The 14,783-nt window shown below is 41.6% G+C and overlaps 1 protein-coding gene across 4 annotated transcripts in view; it reads left to right on the top strand.

The window, feature by feature from the left end:
• The window catches only part of anks1b (ankyrin repeat and sterile alpha motif domain containing 1B), a 155,540-nt gene that overhangs the window by 72,400 nt on the left and 68,357 nt on the right, over positions 1-14,783 (top strand). For all 4 annotated transcript variants that reach the window (XM_028955382.1, XM_028955381.1, XM_028955383.1 and 1 more), the window contains one exon: positions 8,715-8,868. In XM_028955382.1, the coding sequence (XP_028811215.1) occupies positions 8,715-8,868 (154 nt within the window). The remainder of the gene's footprint in view (positions 1-8,714; positions 8,869-14,783) is intronic.

The raw sequence follows: 14,783 nt of genomic DNA, 5'->3' as shown, positions 1-14,783 counted from the left end.
AAGCTGGAGTTAGTTCACATTCTATACCATCCTGCCATTGTCATTCTGCCCTTGTTGTTCTGGCTGATCCACTCCAGATATGTGCAGAACACCTCAGGCAAATGTGTCAAATCAGATACTAACATCAGGTCATGCTTATGGCGGAACCATATAGCATGTTAAATGTGAGCAGCAGAGAGCGAATGGCATTCATGTTCACAATCATCGTTTGTGAAATGATTCACTCAGATCAGCATTTACAAGTACATGTTCTGCATTACACCTCAAGAATGTAGCGAATAAAGAGCGAAGTCACCCAATCTGGTCTAAAACATGGGTGTTTAGGTACCCAACCTGCAACTTCTGGCCAACACCAGGCAGTATTGACCCTATTAAACTCAAAATTCTACAGAAATCGAACGAGAATTGCTGGTGTCTTCCTCTTGTAAGTCGCTTTGGATAAAAGCGTCTGCTAAATAAAGTAAAGTAAAGTAAAGTATTATGCTGGTCTGTAGGAGGCTTGTTCTTGCCAACTTGTTCTTCACCTGGCTTCAAGGCCTGCATCCATGTGCACATTGCTCAGAGCACATGTCCTACACAGGTCATTTTTTACGAGTTGTTCATTCGTCCCTTTTTATGTTCACATGGATGACATTTACAGATGGTGTTATGTTTCCTCTGTGGTAATCATACACAAACGTTCGGTCCATAAGGATAGACACGCGCACACACACATTTATTGTTTATGACTAGCTAACCTTGAAGAGCAGCTCCTGCAGTTCCTTGTCACCATACATGCTTGTGACTGACTGGCACAGTTGATATTGTTCTGATTGCTTCCGACCCTGACTGATCTTCATTTGACATACCGCAACGTTCAGCTCAGTTTGACTATATTTCACAGCTAATTCTCCAGTTTTCGGTGTTTTGTCGAGTGTAATGTCACTGGGCTGCAATAATAGCTGTTACGGATGTGATTTAGCTTGCCGGGGTGGGCCAATCAACACAGGTATTTAATCTGTTTATATAGATAGTCACATGTAGCAATCTTCTCAGTCCCTTCAATTTATGGACAGGCTGTTTTAAATAGTCACCCTTTTTTACTAGGAACCGGATGGGACCCAGCTGGGCTTGGTGACTCCTGGGTGTGGGAGAGCTGTTAAGAGGCCACAAAGTGCCTTGTCCCCTTGTCATACGACTCCTCTCACAGCCTGTAATACAAGGTGCTTAAACATTAGTAATTTCTGTAAGAACGCTTTATGTCTAATGGGATTAATTTTACTGGAACGCCTCCACCTTCAGAGACAGGCTCAATGTGAGACTCATGAAACTTGAAATGACTCAACCATGCGTCCTTGTAATGGTTGTAAATATCTGGCTTCAGTGCTAAAACACCTAAAGTGAGAAGTCTGACCACACACATGCACACACACACACACACACACACACACAGATGCATAGAATAGGAAAATTTATTGGCAGATGTCGAACAGAAAAAATAAAATACAGCTACCTATCTTGGATGTGTGTGTTTGTGTGTGTGTGTGTGTGTGTGTGTGTGTGTGTTTGTGTGTGAGTGCATGCGCATGAATGCACATGTGAGCATGTGTAGGAGGAGTGGTAATAATGATGCAGTCCTTGATATTTTACTCAGAAGAAGCTGGCAGTGCTCTGCGCCTTTCGAATGACTCAGGCTGTTGCCATGGCGACACCTCCCCTGACAGTCAGACTGAAGAGGCTGAGGTGAGGAGTGCGTGTGCTACAGCATATGGCTAAAGTAGTGTAGGTCTGACAGCCAAGGATGGTCTGAGCAGGTGCACCTTTGCGTGCGTCTGATGTCACTTCCCGTCTTCCTCGTTCCACTCAGTCATCAACATCTGAAAAGTTCGCAGAGCACAGAGTAATTTAGCATCGAATCAGCTCCATGTTCTCTTTAATATGAATGAAGCAAAAAATATATAGATACAAATCGCTCGGCTCTCATTAGGGCTTGCTGTGTTTCGGTCTAATTACATTCTGTCTCACTCCATTGTTGGAGGCTGCAGAACTGAGTGAGTGGTGTCCATCTGTGTGCATTAATTAGTGCATTTTTTTAAACAAAAACTCTTATTATGAGCAATAAGGAGCATTATGAGCAAAATGTTTTGGGAAAATGTCATTTGGGGGAATATGGAAGCGTGTGTGAGTGTTCCCCAGATTCAAAATCCACGAGTCCTCAGAAACCGTGTAATGAGAACTGTGCAGCTGGAACACAAATGCTAGATTTACTTTTTTATTTTTTTATCTGAAATGTGTAAGATCTTGCCATCTGGTGAATTGATGCTATCATAGTATTCACCAGAGAGCTGCCCACCTCTACTGGACAAAACAGGACATATTTTTTGCATGTGCAGAACAGATTGGGCAGCTGGCGCAGATTGGCTACTGACAGAATTTACATTTACTTGTTTCATTTACTTCAACTCAACCCAGCCATATTGCGGTCAGGCTGATAGTCAGTTGTACACATTTGCTTGTGTGTGTGTGTGTGTCCTGTTGTAGGCTGGCAGTACATATGACTATAAAATTGAGCTGTAATGGATAGTGTGTGAATTGTTGATTCAAGTGTCATCATCCAGACTGTTTATGGCATTTTATGTTATTGCTTGTTGGACATGATGTTGTTGCAAGTGATTTTGATATAAAAAAGTGTGGTACCTCCATCAGATAATCAGTCCTTGCCAGAACATAGCGATTAATGTTTAGTGTTTTTGATGTCTCAATCAGTACAAGAAGATGCAATGAAAGCAAGAAAAGCAACAAAACAAAAGCCATAGCCAAAATGTATGCCTTAATCTTGGTGTTCTTAACCATAAAACATGTTAAAAGGTTCTGTTTCTACATGGACTGGTAACCAATGCATCATGTGAAATGGTTGTGGGTCATGGGGGCATTCATCTGCAGTTGGAAAAGCTAACAAATAAGGACAGATTTTTAGCCTTTTTCATACTGTGTTTGGTTCCTTGTATTTGGTGAATTACGTTATTTAGATTTATTTCGTATTATTTAATCTCTGACAACTCAAATGAGGTGTGAGTCATCCAAACATCCAGAAGTTTAGCGCACAGCAGAGGGTGATATTGGTTTTAATTGCATTGATTTATTGTTTTATATAATGGATTGTGAACAAATCTGCTCCAGTTTTTACATTTATAGAATTTGACGTTATTGGAATTGTAATTATTACAATACTATAAATAAATATTACATTAGTATTACTCTATTAAATTTATCAGTATAAAAACTTTAGTTTATATGATATTAATTATTTTAATCACCTAAACCACTGTAATAGATGGAGTGAATAATTATAGTGACATGTAAAGTAAAACAAATGAGTTTTATGGTTTGTACCTTCTGAATATCAAATGGGTAGTTTGGTAGTTCGCCTAGTTATATATCTCTCCTGGTTCAGGTTGTGGTCAAGGTTGTACTATGGATTGCTTGTTGTTTGCAGCTCTATACAGATGGATAATCACTTTACACCTCTGTAGGAATTATAGCAATTGTTGCTGAGATATATTTTGGGTATGTCGTTTTCAAGCAGGGAACTGTGAAAGGGGTCTAGGGTGGTGGGCGGTACCCTCAACATGACTGACGGTAGGTCATGATACAATATAGGGCTGCAACGATGCATCAATTAAACCGTTTTTGGCAGCGCATAATGAATTGCATGGCCGTTTGAAAGTGGATTTTTTGCGTAATTTATTTGCATGGTCATGGTGCAGTTAAAGCTGTAACGTTCTTGAGTAATTTTTATCACACTCACTCCTCACAGCAGTTTTCTCACATACTTTGGAGAAGAGAGCCTTGCCAAGGAAGAAAACCCATTAATGTGGTGTAAGGCTAACAATGAAAGCTATCCCATGTTGGCCAGGCTAGCCAAGTGGGCCAGTGGTGGCCTAGCTGGTAAGGAAGCGGCCCCGTAATCAGAAGGTTGCCAAACTGAACCCTGAACTGCCAAGGTGCCACTGAGGTGCCGCTGAGCAAAGCACCGTCCCCACACACTGCTCCCCGGGCGCCTGTCATGGCTGCCCACTGCTTGCCAAGGGTGATGGTTTAAAGCAGAGGTCACATTTCGTTGTGTCACCGTGTGCTGCAGTGTTTCACAATGACAATCACTTCACTTCTTACCTCTGCATCCCTGCCACAACAACACCATCTGAGCAGCGGCTTTCTGCAGCAGTCAACATAGCCTCAAAGAAGAGAGGGAGCCTGAGCCAGGAGCATGTGGACATGCTCACATTTTTGCATATCAATGCAAAGTGTCTGAACAAAGGGAGTGAGAGAGAGTAAGTCTCTGTGTGTGTTTGTGTGTGTGTGTGTGTGTGTGTGTGTGTGCGTCTGCGAGTATGTGCGTCTGTTGTGTAGTGTAGAGAACAAGTTCTGACATTCAAACAAATCCTGTTGAATTTTCTGATTTGTGTTGTTCTTAATTTTTTTATAAATTATTTATTGTTCTGGCAGCTCAGGTGGCACATTATTCTAAAAGGTCTGTATATTTGGCAGATGTAAAGTGTGTGTATTTTTTGTGTTAGTCCATTTTTATTTTATTATTATTACAACAGCTCAAGGGGCAACATGTTTGTGCACTTTCTAAAGATTTTAGTTCTGTTTTTGAATAAAGGGTTGGAAATGAATGCTTTTCTTTTTTTTTTTTTATCTGATTCTCCAATTAATAAAAAAAAATCATGGACAGATTAATCGATTATTAAAATAATCATTATTTGCAACCCTAATACGATGTCTGGGCTCTTAAACAAGATTTGCTCAACATCACTGTGGTATTATGAGATATGTTAGGTTCTGCAAATTGTACGAAACAATACATACTCTTTGAATAACATTGATTCAAGCATTCTGTTGATCATTTTAATAGTTTGTAATTATTTGTTATTCCTCTCTTTTTCTAACAGTTCAGGTATTAGTCGTGTTCATGGCATGGATTGGCTTGGGGGGTCTGAGCACTGGTTTAGAGACACAGTTGTGTTTTCTTTTTACTAAGAGGGGCCTAATTCACTCTTTCTCTTGTCTCTGGGGTCTGAAAGAGAACACTGTCCTCGGCTTCTGTCCCTCCACGGCAGGCCTGCTCTAATGAAATAGCCTTTATGAGGAAATGCCTTCAAATTACAGCTGCATTCATATCAGACACAGTAGGGGCCGGCAGTCCAGGACACAAGGGAGACAGAGAAAGGGACGCGAATAGTAAGAAGACAAGCATGGAAAGAGGAATAGAGAAGTAGTCGAAATCAGTAATGACTTATGAAAAAAAAAGAAAAGAAATGAAAAGACCCTGCAGCCTTGCTGGTCAGGCACGGATCACATGCCCAGGGTCGGGATTCGGTGACGCGTCCCGCTCGGCTTCCCGGGCTTCTTCTGCATCAAAACACATTCTAATTAGCGTCCGGACGAGGCCTCTGTTTATCTGGAGTCTTCCTGCTGGAGGGAGACACAGAGTCCAGTCCTGGACTGTCTGCCCCAGCGGAAACCTCGAGGGAGGAGGTGCACAGGGAGGGGACTGGGGGCTTTGGACATTGGGACATGACTACAATTGGTGCAGGGAGCTTAACTTTCCTCCCCCCTGGACAGCAGACGAGTACCAAAATACCTCTCTGGCTTTTTCAGCCATGAAGTAAGTGAGAACAACTTTGTCAGCTGTCTGTCTGTCTGTCTGTCTGTCTGTGTATCTGAGTGTGTCATTTATTTATTTTATTTTTTGTAATTTGCATACAAGACTTCACCACTCTGTGTTGCAACCTGGAAAAAATGCTTTAACTTCACACTTCCAACACGTTTCAAAGAACCACTTTCAACCTCTAAAGGAGTTTCCAGAACTGATGTCATTAAGTGTGTGTGTGTGTGCAAGCTGCAAAGGATGCCCCTGATTCATACTCCTTTCTATTTCCTTCCTTCCCTCCTTCTGCTTCATTTCCTTTCCTGAGAGAAATTGTTCTCCCCTCTGCGGTTTGACACCCAATAACACCCAATAACTCTCCCGAGCTAAACAGACATTGACAGCTGAGCTCCACAAGAAACTTCCAGTCTTTCATCTAACTTTGATCCACCTCAGCTTCCTTCTCCGTTTCTTCCATCTGTGTCCCCCCTTCCCTCTCTCTGTCTGGAAGAGGAAAAGTGAAGTTTAAATGCAGGTGTCACTGCCGGCAACAAAATGACAATATGAGGCAAGAAGGAGAATGGATGAACAGGGTATTAGAGTGGCTCAACAGAGAGCGAGAAATGTGAGCGATCAGAGTGTGCAAAAGATGACATCTTTGTGCACAAAGCAGAAAAGGGTGTGTGAGGGCAGTTTGGTGGACGGGAGGAACAAGGAGTGGTGGGAGAAGACCGAGAATGCAAGTCGAAAGAGATGAGCAAATTGAAGAGATAAAAAGTGACAAGGAGGCCGTCTACCTGTGGAGTCTCACTGGACCACCCACGGGCCCTGTTTCCCTCAATCTTCTCTATATCTTTTTTTTTTCTTCTCATCTCGATAACAGGATCCATCCCTCTATCTGTCAGCTCTCAGAGTGAAGAGTCAACCAGCTTCCACTGTTCAATTAATCTCTCATATCTCATAAAATAGAACAATTTCCACCATGTTCTCAGATCTAATTTACTACAGTGTAGTGTCACATAGTCGTTTAAGTCTTTTTGCAAGTAATCATGCAAAATTTAGCAAGTAATTTAAGGCTCCATGTATTTCTTTAGTGGTGAAGAAGAGAGCTCGGATTTGTGATGTAATTTGATTTGTCATCTAAAGAATTAAAAAACCCAGTGCTAACCCATTCATTTCTCCATTCACAAATCTGAAAGTATTTGTTGTCAAATCTTACAAATTAAATTCACACGCAATAAAGCCCAAATGCCTTGTGGTAATGGCAGTACTGTCTGAAATTACGGCCTCCACATGGTGCCATTGTTCAGAGTGCTTGGATGATGCTGGGTGCTAATAGTAATGATGTCTATGTGCAGTGGCGCTCGGGTTTGATCTTCTGTGCCACTTTTTGAAGCTAGTCTGACAACAAGCATTTGAAACGCGAGTGAGTCCAGATCTTTTGTATAAAAAAGTGACGTGTTACTGTCTGCCGGAAAAGTAAGTAAATAAATAAAAAAATAAAAATACAGCTACGCATACTAACTAAATCATGCACTTCAACAAATACAATCATTATGTATTCTCACAAATTAACCTTTTTATTGACCCTTTTTAATGCAATTAACCAATAATTGGCTCGTACACTGTGGATGGTGGCTGCTCTGCATTCAGGTTGGGGAGGACATGTGTTGTTCTGTTGATCTCTTTGTCTAATTGTGTAATTAACAAAGCACTGATAATTTGCACGAGTGTGTATTAATAAAGTGTCCAGCAGTGACAGCTCTATCTTCGATTAATCCATGTGCGTGATGGATGGCCCAGTGATTTCTGGATAGTTTAGTATTTTGGCCTGACAGGAAGAGTAATGGTCAGAAGTGCTGCAGAATAAAAGTCGATAGGGTTCGCAGGAAATGAATGCAATGCCACCAGCCCCATGTCATGCTAGCATCAGACGCTGTGCTGAAGGATGGCCACCATCACATCTGCGTTGCCATGCCCCCTCTGTAACCAATAGGAACACTGGTTGTAGGTCCTGGGGACAGATTTTTTAGTGTTTTTGATATTATGATGGATGGATGTGTTATGTGAAGATGCTCTAATGGGGATTCTGTGTCATGGTTTCACCAAATACAAAATCTTTCAACTTTCCTTCAGATATACAGTCTCTGCACAATATGTATTTATATTTATGACTGGGTTGGGCTCGAGTCATTGTGTTTTCTTTCTTCAGATTCTATCATTAAGGGTTGCGACAGTGGATAGAGTTTTTCTATGGATTCCCTTCTTTATGTAACCCTCCCCATTTACCTGCCCTTGTCATGTGCATCCCCAGCTGTCCATGCGACCGTCCATATACAATAATATTGCTACACAGTAAGTTGACTTTGTGTCAATTTAAAAGTTCAGACACACACAGAGAACTGAAACCTCACAACTGTGAAAATCCAAAACCAGGAAGAATCCAAAAACTTCTGGTTCACCCCTGGTGAACTGTAACAATGCTTCCTGTAACACTGCACACATTGTCATTTCCTTTTATTTTATTCAGTTTACCCTACAAACTCTCCGCATGATTCACTGCTGCTTCCTCCTCCCCGCACACATCATGGTGGCGATTTATAATCCTTCTGCCAGCCCGGATCGACTGAGGGTGGCAGGTGACAGGTTCAGTTCTGCGCTGGGAGGGGTCAATAACATGCCGCTTTAATCAAATACTCACATACTGTGCAGAAAACCAGTTTATCATTTCTTTAATCAGCTGGACTAAGATCATCGCAAAAGTGTTTCCTATGAATCAGTGAATGAATAAAGAATTCCACTGGAACTCAAGACTAATTGTTACTGGTATCAGGCCTCTCTACATTTATGCAAATATTCCAGTGATTAACTGCCATTTCCAGCTACCATAGTCGTTTACAACATTTTCAACAAACGTTTAAAAGGTAGTGTTTATGCAGTAGTACATATGGAATGATTCCACGTTGGACTGGAATAATAAGTCCCCAAACACCATTATCTTTAAATGTGTGGTGAAAGTCCTATATTTACTTATTTTACTTTACTTTACATTAAATGTTCCCTTCCTCTCTCCATTACTCAGGACTCAAAGCACATGGTCGACATTGTCGCATCTCCATCCATAGATGTGTTTCTGCCTGAAGAAGAGGATAACCCGTACGAGTCTGTGGCCACTGCTGTCACTCGGAAGCCCTGCTCCCTAGACATTGTCCGCATCAACTCTTGCTCCCGGAATGGTAAGACAGCAAACCAGTTTTTACTTACCTACCTGTTGCCTTGACCAAATGGCATAGAGAGTTAACGAATGTGGGATTTAAGGAGAATCTGAACACAGCTTTACATTCTCTGCACCCAGTGAGGGGCCTGATGAATGGGCATGGTACAAGCTCAACACACACTCACATGGTGTGTAACCACAATGTAACCGTGGTAACATCCTCCATAAGCTACACTGGGGGAGGTGAGTCACCTGCAGGTTTCCATGACAACTGTCTGAACAGTTGCCTGGAGGACGAGTGAATCACCTGGTGGATGGGCTGTTTGTTTGTGTGATGGGCACTGCCTCCTGCACTTCAAATCAGTTTGAGATTTTTTTTTTTTTTTATCCGTGTGTATGCGTGTGTGTGCTCATGTTTGTGTGATCTTCAGGATGATAGTGCTCCATCCTTGCTGCATAAATCAGAACTCAGAGGCTAAACTATGACTGACTATCAGCTACTCGCAGGGTGCTGTCATCTTAATGTTCCTTTAATGGAATCGTGCTCCGTTAGACACTCATTTTACTTCTTTAATCAAACTGAAGTTCCTAATTAGAAAATGTTTGTGTGTGCTTATATGTCTGTGCAGGCTAACTGTATTTTGATGATGACCAAATGATTTAATGATGATGCGGAAGAACAGGAGAGCAGAAAAAGAGAACTGAGGGGTATTTCCATCTTTACAGAGGAACCTTTTCTTTTCTGCACTGTGACGCTGTACACACTGCATTAGATTGCAATAGACACACAGGTTTGTAGCGTGGCTGCTGGGTATGCTCAGATGGTCTTAAAAAGCTGCATTTTGGCTGTTCATTCCGTCGCTGGAATCTTGGAATATTCCTCGCACCTCCCAACTTCGTCCTCTCTGCAGTGAGTCACACAGCCTGTTTGGAGATAAGGTCATGTGATCTACTAAATGGTCCATTTCTGGATCTTCCCAAACTAAGCTACAGATTCATTAACCTCATTTGTCCTCTGGGACACAGTCGCTGTGCGCAGTCAGGCAGATACAGAATGCTGAGAAAGAGAAACACTGTGTGTGTGTGTGTGTGTGTGTGTGTGTGTGTCTGGGGAGGTCTGTTAATGTTACCTTTCAGTGTTTGTGGGTGTAGACATGCATGTGTGTGATTATGTGTATGAGTTGAATGCATGTACATGTGTGGAGTGTGTGTGTGTGTGTGTGTGTGCATGTGTGTGTGTGTGTGTGCAAAAGAGACACTTGGGGGGTATGTCATGTCATGTGTCTCTGAGCTGCTGACAGCCTCAGGCTGTTATTGCAGCAGAGCGGGTCTCTGTGTCAGCAGTAGGACCGACTCAGATCACGAGCTGCACAGACAACCAGAACTACACACACAGAGAGAGACACACACACAGTCATCATTATGTATCTGCAGAGGGATCAGCATAATGGAAACTGCAGTGGAAATATACAGAAGAAAATATGGAGTCTGCTGTTTTAAATATAGGCTTGTTTTTTGACGGTGGTGGTGGTGGTGTGTGTGTGTGTGTGTGTGTGTGTTTGGGTACAGCAAAAGACAGGTGACCAGTAATTGAATTCGTACAGTTATACGGCTTGTTTAGAGTTTGCAGAAATAACTTTTTCTCTGAAACATCTAAAAATAGCTTCTGGTGTCATGACTGTGTAAATGGGAGAAAACACAAGAAGAAAAAAACAATCACTGTTTGACTCTTGAACCATGTAGCAGTGCTAATCACTGTAGGACCAAAGTAGTATTCAGAATTAATGTATTTAAAACTAAACTAAAATTTATCTAACACACTTCCATTTTTGAGAGCATAAAGGTATCAATATATTTGCAAAATGTGATATATTATATTACTATTAGCTTTTCTAAATTCTATAATTTTCAACTTTATAGCTTATTGTTTATTATTTCAAACTAGTACTCACTGCTCTTCCCTGTCCCTTTCTGTTTTACTTCTTCTCAAGGTTCCTCCCTTTTTTTCTCCATGAAATAACTCCAAGAGTTATTCTTTGTGTGCAGAAAGGGACAGTAGGTCCTGTTGAAGCCCATTGAGACAAACTGCTTGTGATTTTGGTCTAAATAATGTACATGTTGTGAGAGAGTGTAGAGAACCAGGATGGTGTGTGGTTTGTGCTTGTAGGGGAGATCATGTAGGAATAGATTTTGTTGGAATGTGAGCACAAGCTTAGCATGTAAAAAGTGGCAGTAGATCATTGGTTAGTGCAGTGACTTGTGGTCAAACAGCAGTGAGTATGATTGACATGATTCCAATGACCACTGCTGGGCCCTCTGCCGCTCTGAAGAAGCCAGTTTTTAACTTGACTATTGATTGTAATACAGTTGATTTCAAGGTTTGTTTGATCAACCTGAGCACATTATTCATCCCCATGAAAGCTTGTAGTTTGCTTTGACCATATTCACATTTCAACTTCACTAGATAGGGTTATTAGAAATAGTTTTATACAAAAGCCTTAAAAACAGCTTTTGTCGAAAAACAATAAAGACTCTAAACTCAAAACAAACTGTGCTGTATCTCCATAAAATGTGCAGTACCATCTCACTATTCACAGTAATGTGCAATATCTTCACACATTGTGCAATAGACTGTAAAAATCCAGTGCAGATTGTAGTTTAGAATTGTTTGTACTGTAAGATGGGAAGTCGCAGAGCTATGACATTTCTGCGCTTTTGTTGTGCATGGAGAACCATTTGTAAAACTGAGGAGAATAGAGTAAAAAACTCTCTCTCTACATACAAAAGCACTGTATTCAAACCACTTCAACTTGATGTTACCTGGCAGAAAGAGGCATGGCACAATAGAGGTTAAAAGGATGAACGGTTTCTAATTTATTAACCCCAGTAGATTATTATTGCAGTTACATGTGAATATTGTATGTAAAAAAGGTACCAATATTATGGAGAAAACCAAAATGAAAGACAGGAGGAAAAGATAGAAAAAGACAGAACAGCCTGAACCAAGCCTCAGAGACACCACCTGATCCAGGAGAAAAATGGGAGGAGAGAAAAGGTCCGGTTTCGATATGAGAAAAATGGGAGGAGAGAAAAGACTCGAAAGATGGAAGGTCCGGTTTCGATGGAAAAGCAGCTGGGAAAAAAAATGAAGTCCCTGCTACCACACGTGAACAATCCTTTATACACCTGACCTACAGGAAGCTGTCACAGACCACAGACCTGTTGTTTCTGATGTCATGCCCCCGGTACCTCTTGTCTGGGGAAGACAAAGAGAGCAGGCGGTCCCGATGGCCGGCACCTCACACCTTTTGGCTCGGGGGAGGGCCGCCAAATGCTGCAATGCCGTTCGACAAAGACATTGAATCTCCTTGCACAACAAAAGTGCAGAAACGTCATGGCTCTGCGACGTCCCATCTTACAGTACTTATATATTTTTCCCACTGTAATTTGTATGTATTATATTTACTACTATTTTATGTTTATTTAATTTTTTCTTATTTCTTGTCTTAACTGTATGACTCGACTGCACTTTAAATTTAGTTTTTCCTTGAGAAGTGTCAGTGACAATAATTATTTAGATACTAAACACAAGACGCACAAACCAATGTGGCTCTCACTGTGTTGAATGCCTGCATGTTTGAGGGATTGTGCTTGCTGAAGATGCTTCTTCAATTTTGCCCCAGAGTGTCAAATGATCCACAATGCCTTGTGCTAAAAAACAGGTCCCCTCTGGTTCAAAAGTGTGTGAAGCGTCATGCAGCCTGACACTGCCTGCTCGTCCAAAGTTCCAAATCCAATGCCTTGTACTCGGATACTAGAACCCTACAGTTCTCATACAGTTCTCATACAGATCTGCAGTTCTCATACAGATCTGGGCTCTCACAAACGTTCCTGAACGATGCATAAAACAAACAAACAATGAATACAAACCAGTCTTAAGGGCATGAGATTAGACATGGGGGACACCATGGGGTTTGTGAAGGAGAACAGCTCTGAGGGAGAAAGTGCAGGCTTAAACATAACATGACATGACATAACATGACATGACATGACATGACAGGAACCTACAACCCTGTTTGCTGGTTCGAATCCTCTGAGGTGCCACTGAGCAGTGCACCGTCCCCACACACTGCTCCCCAGGCGCCGGGCCCACTGCACACCAAGGGTGATGGTTAAAAGCAGAAGACACAGTGTCACTGTGTCACCGTGTGCTGTCCTGCAGTGTTTCACAATGACAATCATTTCACTTTCTTTCTTTCAATGCCAAGTGCACACTACAGGATGAGCACTTACCAGGAAGTTGCAGCCACACGACACAAAATGGAGACACAGACATAAACCCTAATAGGGGAACGGGGAAGGGGTGTGCTGTGGAGGGTGGGAACCCTCAGTACATTTCATGTTCAATTCAAGTAAATAGGGCTTCTTCCCTTGATGTATGTGTAAACTATTATGAAACCCTCTCTAAACGTACATACATAACAATCATTTGCATGAAGATTAATACTCTGCAACCTCCGTTTTATAATACCTTCAATGGCTCATTTCTATCTTAGCAAATGAGCATTAATTTATTTCAGCTGGTATTTGCTGCTCACTTATTATTATTAGTTTTGAATTATGTATATTAAAAGTATTATTATTAGTAGTAGGAATATTAGCATAATTTTGAGTATGTAACATGTACACACATGCAAACACACCCCACACATGCTTCCTAATACTGTCCTGTAATGGGTGTGTAATTGTTATTGTTTCACCATTGTCATTCCATTTTGTTCAAAATATGCTTTACTGTTGTCATTAGTTTATTTAGTTTATTTCAATCATGTAATACTAACACCAACAGCAATAGGAAGAAGATGAAGAAAAACATAACAGCCTATAATTACTGCCTTCAGGTGCCATGTTTGTATAGAAGTGCTTGCTGAACTGAAAAATGTTTGTATGCATTGGGCAGGTAATGAGGAGGAAGATTGTCCTGACTTGTGGGTCTATATATGAGGTGCAGACTACATTCTGTCCCCCCAGAATCACACTGGAACTTTCTCTGAAGTGCAGAGCAAGTGTTTCCCATGGTGTCTTAATGCAACAAAAATGATTTCCAAACCTTTACCATGAGCACCAGGCTGTCTCTCTCGCTCTGAGCTTTATGTTCTGTTTTTTTTCCAGACTGGCTACAATTGTGTTGTCATGTCAAATTAGAATGGATCAGACGTTAAGACGTGACTCGGGTCATGACAGTCCTGGTTTGTTTGTCAATTGGATTCTGTTCTGGACATTTGGTAACGCGATCACATGATTTCTCTGGAGACTAAACTTTGTATTGATTCATAACTCCACCAAAATGTTACCCAATTTATAATTGTAAGCTTACCCTAACTATGTAAATACATGAAAGACACAACAGTTGGAAAACTGCAAATTAGTTGTGTGCACCTAAAATTGTTGTGACTCTGATTCCATGGTATTGTGTAAGATGTGGTCTCTCTCTCTCTCTCTCACGCACACACACACACACACACATACTTTTGAGGCTTGTCAGGCCTACTTTGTCGATCTCCTTTCCACGGCGATCAGTTGGACAGGCAGCACGGGATCCTATCATCAAACACCCAGTCCTGTTTACTTGTTCCCTCTATCGCCTGCTGCTGTATTTATCTCTTTTTCTGCGTCTCTTTCGTCTCTCCTCCACCCCGCAGTTGTCTTTATTCCTCGCTGCATCTTTTGATCTTGGCCCCAGCAGGCCACTCGGAAATCCCTGACCATCCACCTTCTCTGCAAGATGGCCTGTGTCGGGTTGATAATGCATCGTTGTTGTTGTTGTTGTGACGCTGGCATGTGGGTTTTGTGGAGCAGCAGCCGAGCGCCTCTGAAGTTCCTCAACCACCAGGGACCAGGTGCAGTGTTTGATACTTGTTTGTGTGCGTGTGA

Source organism: Denticeps clupeoides, chromosome 15, assembly GCF_900700375.1.
Source record: "Denticeps clupeoides chromosome 15, fDenClu1.1, whole genome shotgun sequence".
NCBI lineage: Eukaryota > Metazoa > Chordata > Actinopteri > Clupeiformes > Denticipitidae > Denticeps > Denticeps clupeoides.
The sequence above is the reverse complement of the archived record's forward strand: the minus strand, read 5'-3'. Positions and strand labels throughout refer to the sequence as shown.